The sequence below is a fragment of the Rattus norvegicus genome, chromosome 7, assembly GCF_036323735.1.
Source record: "Rattus norvegicus strain BN/NHsdMcwi chromosome 7, GRCr8, whole genome shotgun sequence".
NCBI lineage: Eukaryota > Metazoa > Chordata > Mammalia > Rodentia > Muridae > Rattus > Rattus norvegicus.
In genome coordinates, this window is record NC_086025.1 from 128,466,305 (window position 1) to 128,479,374 (window position 13,070).

Here is a 13,070-nt window from a genome sequence, read left to right on the forward strand (position 1 = left end):
TTTGAGTCTTGTGACTGGACTTGCTGGAAACAGGAAGGGGGCCTGGAAGGATCCTTCGCTCGGGACCTAGCACCGAGGATGGCGTAGTGAATACACACGAGAGCAACAGCCTTGAGCTCCTTTCTGTTGCTTCTTTGGCACAGTGGGGGTCTGTGTCCTATGAGGTTACCTCTGCACACCAAAGCATGAATTTCATCCCATCAGTCATGAGCAAAACTGGTGCTGATAGAAAGTGGTAAACGCTATTTGTTCCGAGTTCTACATTTATTTCTGCTTCTCTGAAGAACCCCCCATATCTCTCAGCAACGTGCACGTATGCAAACATACATTAGAAGATGCATCGCAACGCTTCGGGATGGAGTAATGTATAAAATGCATATCAGAAGTGCAATTTCACTGGACATAAATAATTATACAGAAACACTACTGTAGGGAGAACAAGATTTGAGTAAGGGGGTGTAAATCATGTAGAACTTGATGTTTGGAGTTTTAATTTATAAATCCCATTATGTTTAATTCTATCAACACGCAGGCAGCCAGAGTGAAGGGTGCAGTCGCTTTTATGTCAGCCTGTTAATTCCACCCACAATAAACAAAGCCATCTTTTAGTTCAAAACCATTAAGTCAAGCAAACATTGCCATCAAGTCTAATTCTTACATACTTACGTCATGAAAGAAAAATGGCTTACTCGCTGACAGGTACTCACAAGTACGTTTCATCAGCCTCATATACAGATGCAGTTGTACTTTCCCAGAATGTATAATAATTAATATTACGGGAGAAAAAAATCACTTTCCACCTCAGGTTGATTAATTCCGAAGACGACAGCAAACCACAGACATTTTTACATTCATCTGCAAAGCTATTGCTACAAATTATCTCGGTGTATGCTATTTGTAGAGGATTCAATGCTAGAATCATAAATAACTTTGGGGTATCAGGAAAATTCTAATAGCGACTCCGTGACGACCAATTTGGATAAATCCCAAGACTGTCTCAGGAAACGAGGGAAATCTCATAAACTATAGAGACAGCGGGCCAGGTAAGCATGTCAGGTCTGTAAAGGGGACTGCGTTGATCTCAGAGAAACCACAGAATGGAAAACACAAAAAGGAAAGGGTGGCCTTTGGAAATTGAGGAGGAAGCTCATGTTTGTCTTTACTGACGAAGTTATTTTTGCTGTTTCAGCCAGTCTTTCTTTTACTTTCGTGTAGATTCTTCTCCAGCTACTGAAGACATTGTTAGTGGAGTCTTAAAATTCTTGGCCCACTCCCTCTTCTTTCTCCTTGAAACACAGACCTCGGAAATGTGGACTGCATAGAGGACTGCGCTGATTCTCCCGCGTGTCTTTGTTCTGTCAGACAGGCACACAGATCTGTTGGTTGTTTATAGGCGGAGGTGATGGCGATGCAGACTCAGGAGAGCCTGAGCCAGTACTCTCCTTACAGGATGCGCACGTAAAGCTGTGTTTTAATGTTTAATAGCAGCCTCTGTTTGAACAACAGTATTTGAAGCCAGTATACCAGACGGTGGGCCGATGAGCCCTTCCGCACACCTCACTAGTGCACTGCCGTGAGGACCTTTTCATGACTAGACTGTTGTCTGAACACCATGGTTGAGTTGTGCCTGCTTCCAAGTCTGAGATGATCTTGAGGGTTTTCCCTTCCTACCTCTTTCTTACCCTTAGCCACCTTCGGTGGCCCAGAACCTAGGGCAAGCCCATCAGTCTCTTATGTCCAAACCAACAAAGTTGTACGATTAGGTTTCCCGCCGTGGAACGGCTTACTACAGGGGTTGTTATTCTTGGAGAACTGTCTTACAGCTGTTTTGATGTAGTGGCTATGGTTAGTGGATTTGGATTGCCCATGCTACAGCTAATGACGTTTCAGGGTTGGCTGGGCACGCTGTGCATCCGCCGAGATGCCTGAGCATTTCCTGCGAGAATGGGGGCAGCGGTGTATTTTAAGATTCCCGGTTATGATCATGTTCATACTTTCTCTCTTCCACTGGTTTCTTCATCTATCAAGTATTTACTTAGCATCTAACTGTGTGACAGCACGATGTAGAGGATGAAATTTTCAAGTTTAATATACAATAGTGTATAATCCTTGACAGCGATGACCCTACTGTTTAGCAGAAATTTGTGGTCAGTCATGTAAAATTTCACACATGCATGTCTAAGAAAAGGCTTAGGAAGCCATGTGGCGCTTTTCTCCAGGTACCAGGGTGGCAGTCAGCACTGTGCTCCAGAATGTTTGGCATTGTGCTCCAGAGACTAGCTCGAGTATGTTCCTTCAATTTTCTGTGTAGAGATCGCTGAAGTGATTGTTGTGTTAGTTTTTAATTAGCACACAGGTTTTGTGATGGGAGTTCCATGCGCACTCAGTCTCTGTTGCTCTTTCTCCAGCCTCCCCCATCCCACCCCATCCTTCCCCTACTGTCCTCTTTCTCCTCCCACTAGTCACCATTCTACATTCAGGTCACATGTCTTCTGTGACCCTCCTTAGTAGTCATAGCCTCTTCTCCCCATTTCACAGATCTTTCTGGCATCTCTCTGTGCACAGATGCTAGCCCATGAGGCATAGGAAAAGCTAAAGCCTTTGAAAAACACATATTCCAAAAGCTGTGCTTTGACACACTTGCTTATTTCCATATTTCACAGATTTCCATAATCAGTCTACCAAATTAATACCCCCAGCTCCTACCAGCCAGGGTCTGTGCCAGCTGCAACACACTGCTGATAACAGGAGCTCTATTATTTTACTGTGTTCTTGTTTGTAAAATGCCTTCCATGGGGCCAGTGACATGGCTCAGTGAGCAAAGGGGCTTGCCACCAAGCTTGACAACCAGAGCTTGGTCCTCAGAACCTACATGATGCGAAGAGAAAACCAACTGCTGCAGGTTTCCTCTGACCTGCACAGGTCCTGTGGCATGCTATGCCCACATATATACACATTAAGCAAACAAACACATCTATACATATAAAAAAATGTAATGTCTTCAATGAAAAAGAACCTGGCTTCCCCCCGGGATAACACTGGATGGCTGGGAACACAAGGGGTTGGCTGTTTCCTTTGCATCCTCTTAGATCTTTAATGTTTTGAACCATGGAATATAGTACCAATCCGAAGATGTGTGATTTAAATTTAAATTGTAAAATGTCTCAGTGTTTGCTATAATTGTGGCGACAAATGTTATTCAGTGTCTCATGTGGAATTAACAAGAGTGTATACACATGAAGCATTCAGACAATCACCACAGGCGTTCTACATCAGAATACCAACAGGAGGGAGACTAACCATGCCCTGAAAGCTAATGTGAGAAGGAGTGGATGGGGAGTGGAAAGGCCAGGCACAGCTTCATGGAGGCCCCAGTGGACTTGGGCAGTAGAGAGGAAAATAGCTGCATAGTCGCACTGGGCCAGCCTCTGTGTGGTCAGGCAGTCTCCTCATGGTCTACAGGATCTCCACCCTTTCCATCACTTTCTGCCATTTCCTTACTTCCCTGTGATAAATAGCAACAGCTCACTGCAATTAGCATAGAGGAAGGGGACCACTGTGAGGACAGAGGCAGCCTCACAGCAGCTCTTCAGATTATACTGCTGATTTGGTGCCTGCTTCCTTACAGACACTTTATCTCAGGTAGTCTAAGCTCACAGATACTTGCCTTTTAGCATTCTAACTGGGAGTCAAGGATCTGTGCTCAGAGGAAACAACTCACACTCACACATCTCCATGCCCAGTCATTCCCACAAGCCTCTTGCGGGTAAGAGACAAGCCCTTATTATAATGAATCAGAAAGGGAGAGAATAAGATCTATACCCGTCATTGCCAATTAGAGATGGCATACTTACAGAGAGAAGACCAATTTATATGGAAACCTATGTGTCACCCAGCAGAAGCTCTTGGCATATTCAACCGAAAATCTCAGTTGCACATAACTGTCTCATCCATTACAAGCGCCCTGGGGTTCCGAACTGATTCTTCATATATGTAATTGGCAATGTTGCAGTTTGATTTTCTAGAGTCTACTGTGGCAAGAAGCTACGTCATGCCGCAAAACTCCCTACACTATCTGATGGGGCCACAGTATGGTTACCTATGAAAAAGGCCATCGGAGAAGCGTCTCCCGCTGAGCATTAACAATGGCAGCATACTCTTGACCATTGAACTGGGCTTCTTCTGCCTATCTGCATGGCCACACTGTTGTACTGTTGTACCTGTTGTTATGTATACACCCACAAACTACCTTGTGATTATTTTGTGAGTGTGTGTGTGTGTGTGTGTGTGTGTGTGTGTGTGTATGTGTGTTTGAAAGTAGAAAATAACTAAATGCATGTCCAGAAAAGGATGAAGCTAAACATGTGGGTGAGATTTAAAAGGATTGGGGCTGGGAGATGTCTTTGTGGGTAAGAGGCATGATGTGCACACAAGAGAATCCAAGTGTGGATCTCCAGCACCCATGTAACAAACCAGGCATGGCCAGGCATACGCCTGTGATTCTGTGACTTTGGGGAGGGGGCGGTGAATAGAAGCGCTGTGGCTTGCTAGACACAACCATAGCAAAAGATGCTGAGTTCTGGGTTCAGTGAGAAATTGTCTCAGGATAATACAGCAAAGAGTGGTATCATAGGATACATGGTATCTTCCTCTGGCATCGCTGTGTACGTGAACATGGGTCATGGGTATGAACATGCAAATACTACATGTAAGTATAGTATATAATATATAATATATTTATGACCCATTAAACACACACACACACACACACACACACAGGGTCACTAAAAGAAAAAAATAACCATCAATAGAAATAAGGTGAAGTCCATCAAAGACTTGTTTAGGGGCTCTCACTGCAAGATGAATGGAAACCCAGACTCAACACTCAGGTGAAGTGGGTTTTGATCCTGACACTATCACTAGCAAGTTAGGTGGTGCTGTGGGAGGGAAATGGGCAGAAGAGACACATAATGACTCCCCAGGGATAGTAAACCTCATAGCGGTGCAGCCTGGGTGCTAGGCTCTCCCCACAAGGTCTTCTGACGTTGGCAGCCCCTGTGGTGTGTTCGTTTCATCTATGTGATGAGCATGAGCGTGTTAACCTTGTGGGATTGCAGAGCTTCTGCTTCTGTGGATGTGTGCACTGACAGGTGAGGACTGTAAGGCGCAGAGAGGGGCAGTGAGTGTTAGAGCGAGCGATGAAACACGCAGGCTGTCTCCAGGGCTATACTCTCAACCTCAACTGAACACTGATGGTGAATGGACTGAGGGAGCACACATTGGCTGACATCATCTCACTGAGAATTAATACCTTACAAATGAATTACATTTTACATAATGGAAAGATATTCTGTGTCACAAATGTGGTATTTGACTACAATTTGCCAGTATTATAGACAAACGTAAAATGAATAGGCAAACAACTTACAGAATTAATACAGGGACCCCAGAAACAGTGATCAGGTAGAACTCAAATAAGGACCGGAAGAGCTGAGGACGCAGTCAGACCTGGCTACCACAGGGCAGAGGGGCAGGAAGGGAGGTCAGCACATCTAAGAAAGTGATGGCACCGAGAAGAGGCTGGGTGGGTTCCACAGAAAGGAAAAATGGACAAGTTCATCCCTGACGACCCACAGAGCACGCTAATTTTCTTTGGAATGATCTTTGCTTTGTGTTGCCTAAAAGCCCAGCTGACATGGACAGAGGTCAGGGCTATAAGCACAAGCCTAACCTCATCCAGGGCATATAAAGAGAGTCCTGGGGCAAGGGGGAAAGCAACTGTGTGGAGATGGGGCTTCCCCATCCCTTTATTTGGTCAATGTCTTAAGCAGTCCCCAGCAGGGTGTTTGCACATCACCCTCCCCTCTGGCAAAGGCCAGTCCCCTGAGGAGAGCAAGCCCAGTGACTTCATCCTTTGGTGCTAAGGGTGGAGTGCAGGGAGCCCCCAAGCCCTATGAACAAGTGTACCAAGAACCTTCCCCTCTAAGTCTTGATACATTTTGTTCTCGTACATTTGATTAAATTTGGCCATCAGTATCTAGAAAAGATTTGAAAAGTTTTAGACTGACTAATCTCCAATAAGAACCAAATAAAATATTTTCTTCCAGGATCTGAAGGAGATCATTAGTACTATTTACGTATGTAAAGCACTTTGGGTTTATACACTTTACTTTTCACGACCACCTAAGAAGGGGTTGTCATTGCTATCCCACCTTACAGATGAGCAGGTGGAGGCACAGACTGTGGCTCTCCCGATTCATAGAGAATACGTAATAGGACTAGGCATCCAAATGGGCCTGTGGACACTTCCATTGTCAAAATTATTGTTTTCAGGTTGTTAACCTGAAACAGGTTCTATTAATAGTTATATAATAAGAACAATTAGTTGTTATTAATCAATAATGTGCTTAATAATAACTGTTATTATAAGCTATTTTTCAGTATTTGGGTACTATTCAGTATGTGCGCATTCATAGCTACACATGTCAAGTGTATGGGTGAAGCTCCTCCCTCGGCTTCCTCTGCCAGCTCTCCTAGTGCTCCTTCCACACGTGACAGGAAGTAGAAACTGCTCGTACGCACTTCAGCTCCCACTCACGAACACATCTGTAAGTGCGGTGGCTTATCGGGTAAGTTCTCTGAATGTGATTGCAATCATAAGACTATTAGGTTCTTGATTCTACAGTCACTTTCCAGAAAGGTAAAGGACACTGGGCCTTTGCGGGTAATGACGAGAAATTAAGATTTATGTCTGTCTTTGGCATTGAGGAGGATAGCCCTTGTGGGATTTAGGGATTGACAAACGCATCTGCAAAGTGGACTTTTGTGTGCTCCCGACACACTGAGATGCAATGGGTTCCTGTGATTTTGTGAAGAACTCTGCCTGCAATTCTGCACAGTATATAAAACTCTATGTTTTAAAGACCTTCTCAGATCTCTCATAGCAGGGCTCGTGATTACTTCTCTTTGGTACGGTAATGCAAACACATTACAGACAAAGCACCAGAGACATTACAAGTTGCACCTACCTGTGATCCAAGTGGTGGATGGAGAGAATGACTCCCGAATTTAAGTGGATCTGTTTCAGGGTCACCAGAATTGTGAACTCGTGTTTATTCCTCAGCTTCTGGAAAAACCGCTCAGCTGTAGCAATGGGTGCTTTTATGCTTCTGGGAGAATCTAAAGTTAGATAAATAATAAACAGACTTTAAGAATGCACTAAAGTTTGGTTTTACAAAGTATGCCTTGTAACCAACACCCTTCTCAAAACATTATCGAAGAATAATTCATAAACACCAAATCTGAGACTCCCTTGGTAGGTTCTCCTAATAAGACCTTACGCTAGAGACAATGCAGGGCACCACAAAATCACGTGGGTTAATGGGTATGTTTCAGAAATCTGTTTTTAAACCATGTCATCTTTGAGAGAAAAATCAATGAGCCTTCCCAGAAATTGAACACTCCCAACTTTCTCTTTACACACTTTCTCCTGCCGGTTACCATAGCTACATCTGTAACAACAGCAAAGAGAGGCGGGTCCCACAGCGAGACCAAAGCGACGGCCACTGCAGAGCCAGGTAGATTAGCTGACACCTCCTGGGAGAAAACTGTGTTTAAATCCGTGAGCATCGCTCTGAAGTGGTATCTTTAGCCAGAAGGCTCGCTATAAATAGATTCTTGAAAAGATCAGTGAAATTAGTCACTCTCAGCCTTCTGTGCAGTGGATGAAACAGGAAAATCAATTTTTTCTCACCATATTTGTTGAGAGAAATACATAGAACTTAACTCCACCCCCTCCTCGATGGGCTTAGAGAAAGTTCAGCCTAGAAAGTTTGCCTAGAAAAAGAGAATCTTCGCTTTGCCCTCTCATGTGATTTAGTCTTGAGTTCCAAACTCGGAACAGACAAGACCTGAGAGAGATGGGACAGAGAGCAGTGGACTGGGTGGTGAGGAAAAGCCTATCATCGAAGCACCTGATCACCATAAGCTCGAAGCTCTCTTATTCTTACTGTGCGCTTAGGGCTGATGGGACCCAGAAATGCAGCCTGTGTGGTGATCAAATCATTCTCTTCTTTTCTACGGGAAAAGAGACTAAGGTGAGTAGTTCTCAGCGGAACGATGGAGTTTGGAGAAGACTGTACGTCTTGTGTGACCAAGCTGTAGTCGTTTTAAACAGCAGTGGAAGACACAATGCTTATCAATGTAATATCACTACAAACCCATGAAGGCTCTACTCAATGGTTCACTCAGAGAAGCAGATGGTAGACTGGCGGTTGTCACTGCTAACAGGAAATGAATACATAGTGGCCAAAGCTTCGAGTTTTAATCTTTATGTTTTCAATGCATCCCGGGGCTCTTATGTGCACTTTAGTGGGCAGTAGGGTTATTACTAATACTCTATTTCACACTCACTGAGAGGAAATCATAAACCTTCTCACTGTGTACAAAAATGGCAACCATATGGGGGTGGGTAAGACTACGCTTGTGACAATTGCTTAATTGTATACACACATATGTTTTATTTCTTGCACACCTTAATTGTGTACACTTGTTTAATGCCTCAGTTATGAGAATTTGCCCACCAGAGCAAACAGGCAGCCACAAGAATAAAGAATACCGATCTCCAGCTTTCAGTGGCCTTGCTGGCCCATACAGAGTTAAGTTACAGCTTACTATGGCAATCTCGCTCTCTTAGATGGATATGGGGAACAGATACCACATTGAATCCATAGAAATTGCTAGTATATCCATATGCTTTAGGATGTTTTCTCTATTTCCTTGAAAAAAAAATAAGTCATTGGACCTTTTGGTAGGATTGCACTGAATCTTTTCATCAGGTCATTTGGAGTGATGGGGTATTTAACAATATTAATTATTCGAATTCTCAACTATAGGATACCTTTCCGTTTGCTTTAAATGTGTTGTCTTCAACTCTTACAACAATACTCTTCAGTTTTCAGTGCACAGGGCTTCCATTTCTCTAGTTAAATGTGTCCTAAATACTTTCCTGTCGCTAGTACAAGTCATAATGTCTCGATTTCCCTTGTCAGATAGCTTTTTGTAAGAATGTGGAAACTCTCAGCATCTTCATTCTGTCGACAACAAAGTTAAAGAAGGGATTTATCTGTCTTTCAATAACAAAAATGGGTAGGCAATATTTTCTTCTTTTCCAATTAAAAAAGTATCCCAGCAATTGCCACCGTGAATCTAATGAGTCCACTCATGGCAATGTGTAAAGATTAATCTACCCACAAACCTGACAGAAGTGCCAGGAGTGGATTCGATTATAAATACATCTACTCTCGGGAACAGAAAGGCTGGCCGGTGCTTTAACACTCACCAGTTCAGTATTCTTAGCTATGCACTGTTGCTACTTAAATTCAGATTAGGAACCCACCAGCTTAGAACTATTATCACAGTTAGCACCCATGGCTTTCAGTCTCCTCCCAATGTTTTCTCAGTATAAACTATACAGTGTAAACTCAAAGACAAAATAATCATAATGGGTTTGAAAGCCAAGTTTAACCACTTGATTAACACTGTGTGCAGCTTGAATAGCCCTTAAGCATAAGTCACTGCATTTAGCCCTCAGAGCACCCTGTAATGTGTGGGATTCTTGGCATCGTTTCATTATAAACTGCAGATTAGAGAAGAAAGCCCGCAGTGATTGGGGGTCCTGTCATAGTTATCCCTAAACCCATTCATGTCTGTGATTCCATTGAATTAGAAACATCTGAAGCAATCCTGGCATGTAAGGAACCAACTCACCTAATCGAAGTGGCAGATCTAGGACCCAACTCAGGACGAGGTGCTTCCTGGGGTCAGGAACAGAGCCCCACAGTACCACAGAGATGCATACCCCAAGGGGAATGTAAATCCTCCTCCCAAGCTAACTTTTACAAAAGTGTACTGTCCAGATACGTGAGTGTCTCTGAATTAACTGGGCTTTTCAGACCTGCAGTGTGATTCCTATCACAGTGTCCTCACAACTACTTACTCTCATCTTAAACTATGGTGATGTGAATTAAAATTTAAAAGGACAATATCACTTAAGAAAAAAAAAGAGAAGCAGCAGCTCTCTGCTCCCAGACCCGGTGAGAGAGAGACCCAACCGCCTGGTCAGGTGGGCACTCCTGAGGCTGCAGAGCAGAAGAGACCACCAACACTGCTCACCCCTGCCCACATCCCTGGCCCAAGAGGAAACTGTATAAGGCCTCTGGGCTCCCGTGGGGGAGGGCCCAGGAGCGGCAGGACCCCTGCCAGAGACACCGCCGGACCCTGAAGGAAACAGACCGGATAAACAGTTCTCTGCACCCAAATCCCGTGGGAGGGAGAGCTAAACCTTCAGAGAGGCAGACAAGCCTGGGAAACCAGAAGAGACTGCTCCCTGCACACACATCTCGGACGCCAGAGGAAAAAGCCAAAGACCATCTGGAACCCTGGTGCACTGAAGCTCCCGGAAGGGGCGGCACAGGTCTTCCTGGTTGCTGCCGCTGCAGAGAGCCCCTGGGCAGCACCCCACGAGCAAACCTGAGCCTCGGGACCACAGGTAAGACCAAATTTTCTGCTGCAAGAAAGCTGCCTGGTGAACTCAAGACACAGGCCCACAGGAACAGCTGAAGACCTGTAGAGAGGAAAAACTACACACCCGAAAGCAGAACACTCTGTCCCCATAACTGACTGAAACAGAAGAAAACAGGTCTACAGCACTCCTGACACACAGGCTTATAGGACAGTCTAGCCACTGTCAGAAATAGCAGAACAAAGTAACACTAGAGATAATCTGATGGCGAGAGGCAAGCGCAGGAACCCAAGCAACAGAAACCAAGACTACATGCCATCATCGGAGCCCAATTCTCCCACCAAAACAAACATGGAATATCCAAACACACCAGAAAAGCAAGATCTAGTTTAAAAATCATATTTGATCATGATGCTGGAGGACTTCAAGAAAGACATGAACACACTTAGGGAAGCACAGGAAAACATTAATAAACAAGTAAAAGCCTACAGAGAGGAATCGCAAAAATCCCTGAAAGAATTCCAGGAAAACACAATCAAACAGTTGAAGGAATTAAAAATGGAAATAGAAGCAATCAAGAAAGAACACATGGAAACAACCCTGGATATAGAAAACCAAAAGAAGAGACAAGGAGCTGTAGATACAAGCTTCACCAACAGAATACAAGAGATGGAAGAGAGAATCTCAGGAGCAGAAGATTCCATAGAAATCATTGACTCAACTGTCAAAGATAATGTAAAGCGGAAAAAGCTACTGGTCCAAAACATACAGGAAATCCAGGATTCAATGAGAAGATCAAACCTAAGGATAATAGGTATAGAAGAGAGTGAAGACTCCCAGCTCAAAGGACCAGTAAATATCTTCAACAAAATCATAGAAGAAAACTTCCCTAACCTAAAAAAAGAGATACCCATAGACATACAAGAAGCCTATAGAACTCCAAATAGATTGGATCAGAAAAGAAACACCTCCCGTCACATAATTGTCAAAACACCAAACGCACAAAATAAAGAAAGAATATTAAAAGCAGTAAGGGAAAAAGGTCAAGTAACATATAAAGGGAGACCTATCAGAATCACACCAGACTTCTCGCCAGAAACTATGAAGGCCAGAAGATCCTGGACTGATGTTATACAGACCCTAAGAGAACACAAATGCCAGCCCAGGTTACTGTATCCTGCAAAACTCTCAATTAACATTGATGGAGAAACCAAGATATTCCATGACAAAACCAAATTTACACAATATCTTTCTACAAATCCAGCACTACAAAGGATAATAAATGGTAAAGCCCAACATAAGGAGGCAAGCTATACCCTAGAAGAAGCAAGAAACTAATCGTCTCGGCAACAAAACAAAGAGAATGAAAGCACACAAACATAACCTCACATCCAAATATGAATATAACGGGAAGCAATAATCACTATTCCTTAATATCTCTCAATATCAATGGCCTCAACTCCCCAATAAAAAGACATAGATTAACAAACTGGATACGCAACGAGGACCCTGCTTTCTGCTGCCTACAGGAAACACACCTCAGAGACAAAGACAGACACTACCTCAGAGTGAAAGGCTGGAAAACAACTTTCCAAGCAAATGGTCAGAAGAAGCAAGCTGGAGTAGCCATTCTAATATCAAATAAAATCAATTTCCAACTAAAAGTCATCAAAAAAGATAAGGAAGGACACTTCATATTCATCAAAGGAAAAATCAACCAAGATGAACTCTCAATCCTAAATATCTATGCCCCAAATACAAGGGCACCTACATACGTAAAAGAAACCTTACTAAAGCTCAAAACACACATTGCACCTCACACAATAATAGTGGGAGATTTCAACACCCCACTCTCATCAATGGACAGATCATGGAAACAGAAATTAAACAGAGACGTAGACAGACTAAGAGAAGTCATGAGCCAAATGGACTTAACGGATATTTATAGAACATTCTATCCTAAAGCAAAAGGATATACCTTCTTCTCAGCTCCTCATGGTACTTTCTCCAAAATTGACCATATAATTGGTCAAAAAACGGGCCTCAACAGGTACAGAAAGATAGAAATAATCCCATGCGTGCTATCGGACCACCACGGCCTAAAACTGGTCTTCAATAACAATAAGAGAAGAATGCCCACATATACGTGGAAATTGAACAATGCTCTACTCAATGATAACCTGGTCAAGGAAGAAATAAAGAAAGAAATTAAAAACTTTTTAGAATTTAATGAAAATGAAGATACAACATACTCAAATTTATGGGACACAATGAAAGCTGTGCTAAGAGGAAAACTCATAGCGCTGAGTGCCTGCAGAAAGAAACAGGAAAGAGCATATGTCAGCAGCTTGACAGCACACCTAAAAGCTCTAGAACAAAAAGAAGCAAATACACCCAGGAGGAGTAGAAGGCAGGAAATAATCAAACTCAGAGCTGAAATCAACCAAGTAGAAACAAAAAGGGCCATAGAAAGAATCAACAGAACCAAAAGCTGGTTCTTTGAGAAAATCAACAAGATAGATAAACCCTTAGCCAGACTAACGAGAGG

At 43.2% G+C, this 13,070-nt stretch overlaps 1 protein-coding gene across 2 annotated transcripts in view; it reads right to left on the reverse strand.

Moving 5' to 3' along the window:
* The window catches only part of Nell2 (neural EGFL like 2), a 319,795-nt gene that overhangs the window by 243,972 nt on the left and 62,753 nt on the right, over window positions 1-13,070 (reverse strand). For both annotated transcript variants that reach the window (NM_031070.3, XM_008765798.2), the window contains exon 4: window positions 7,029-7,179. In NM_031070.3, the coding sequence (NP_112332.2) occupies window positions 7,029-7,179 (151 nt within the window). The remainder of the gene's footprint in view (window positions 1-7,028; window positions 7,180-13,070) is intronic.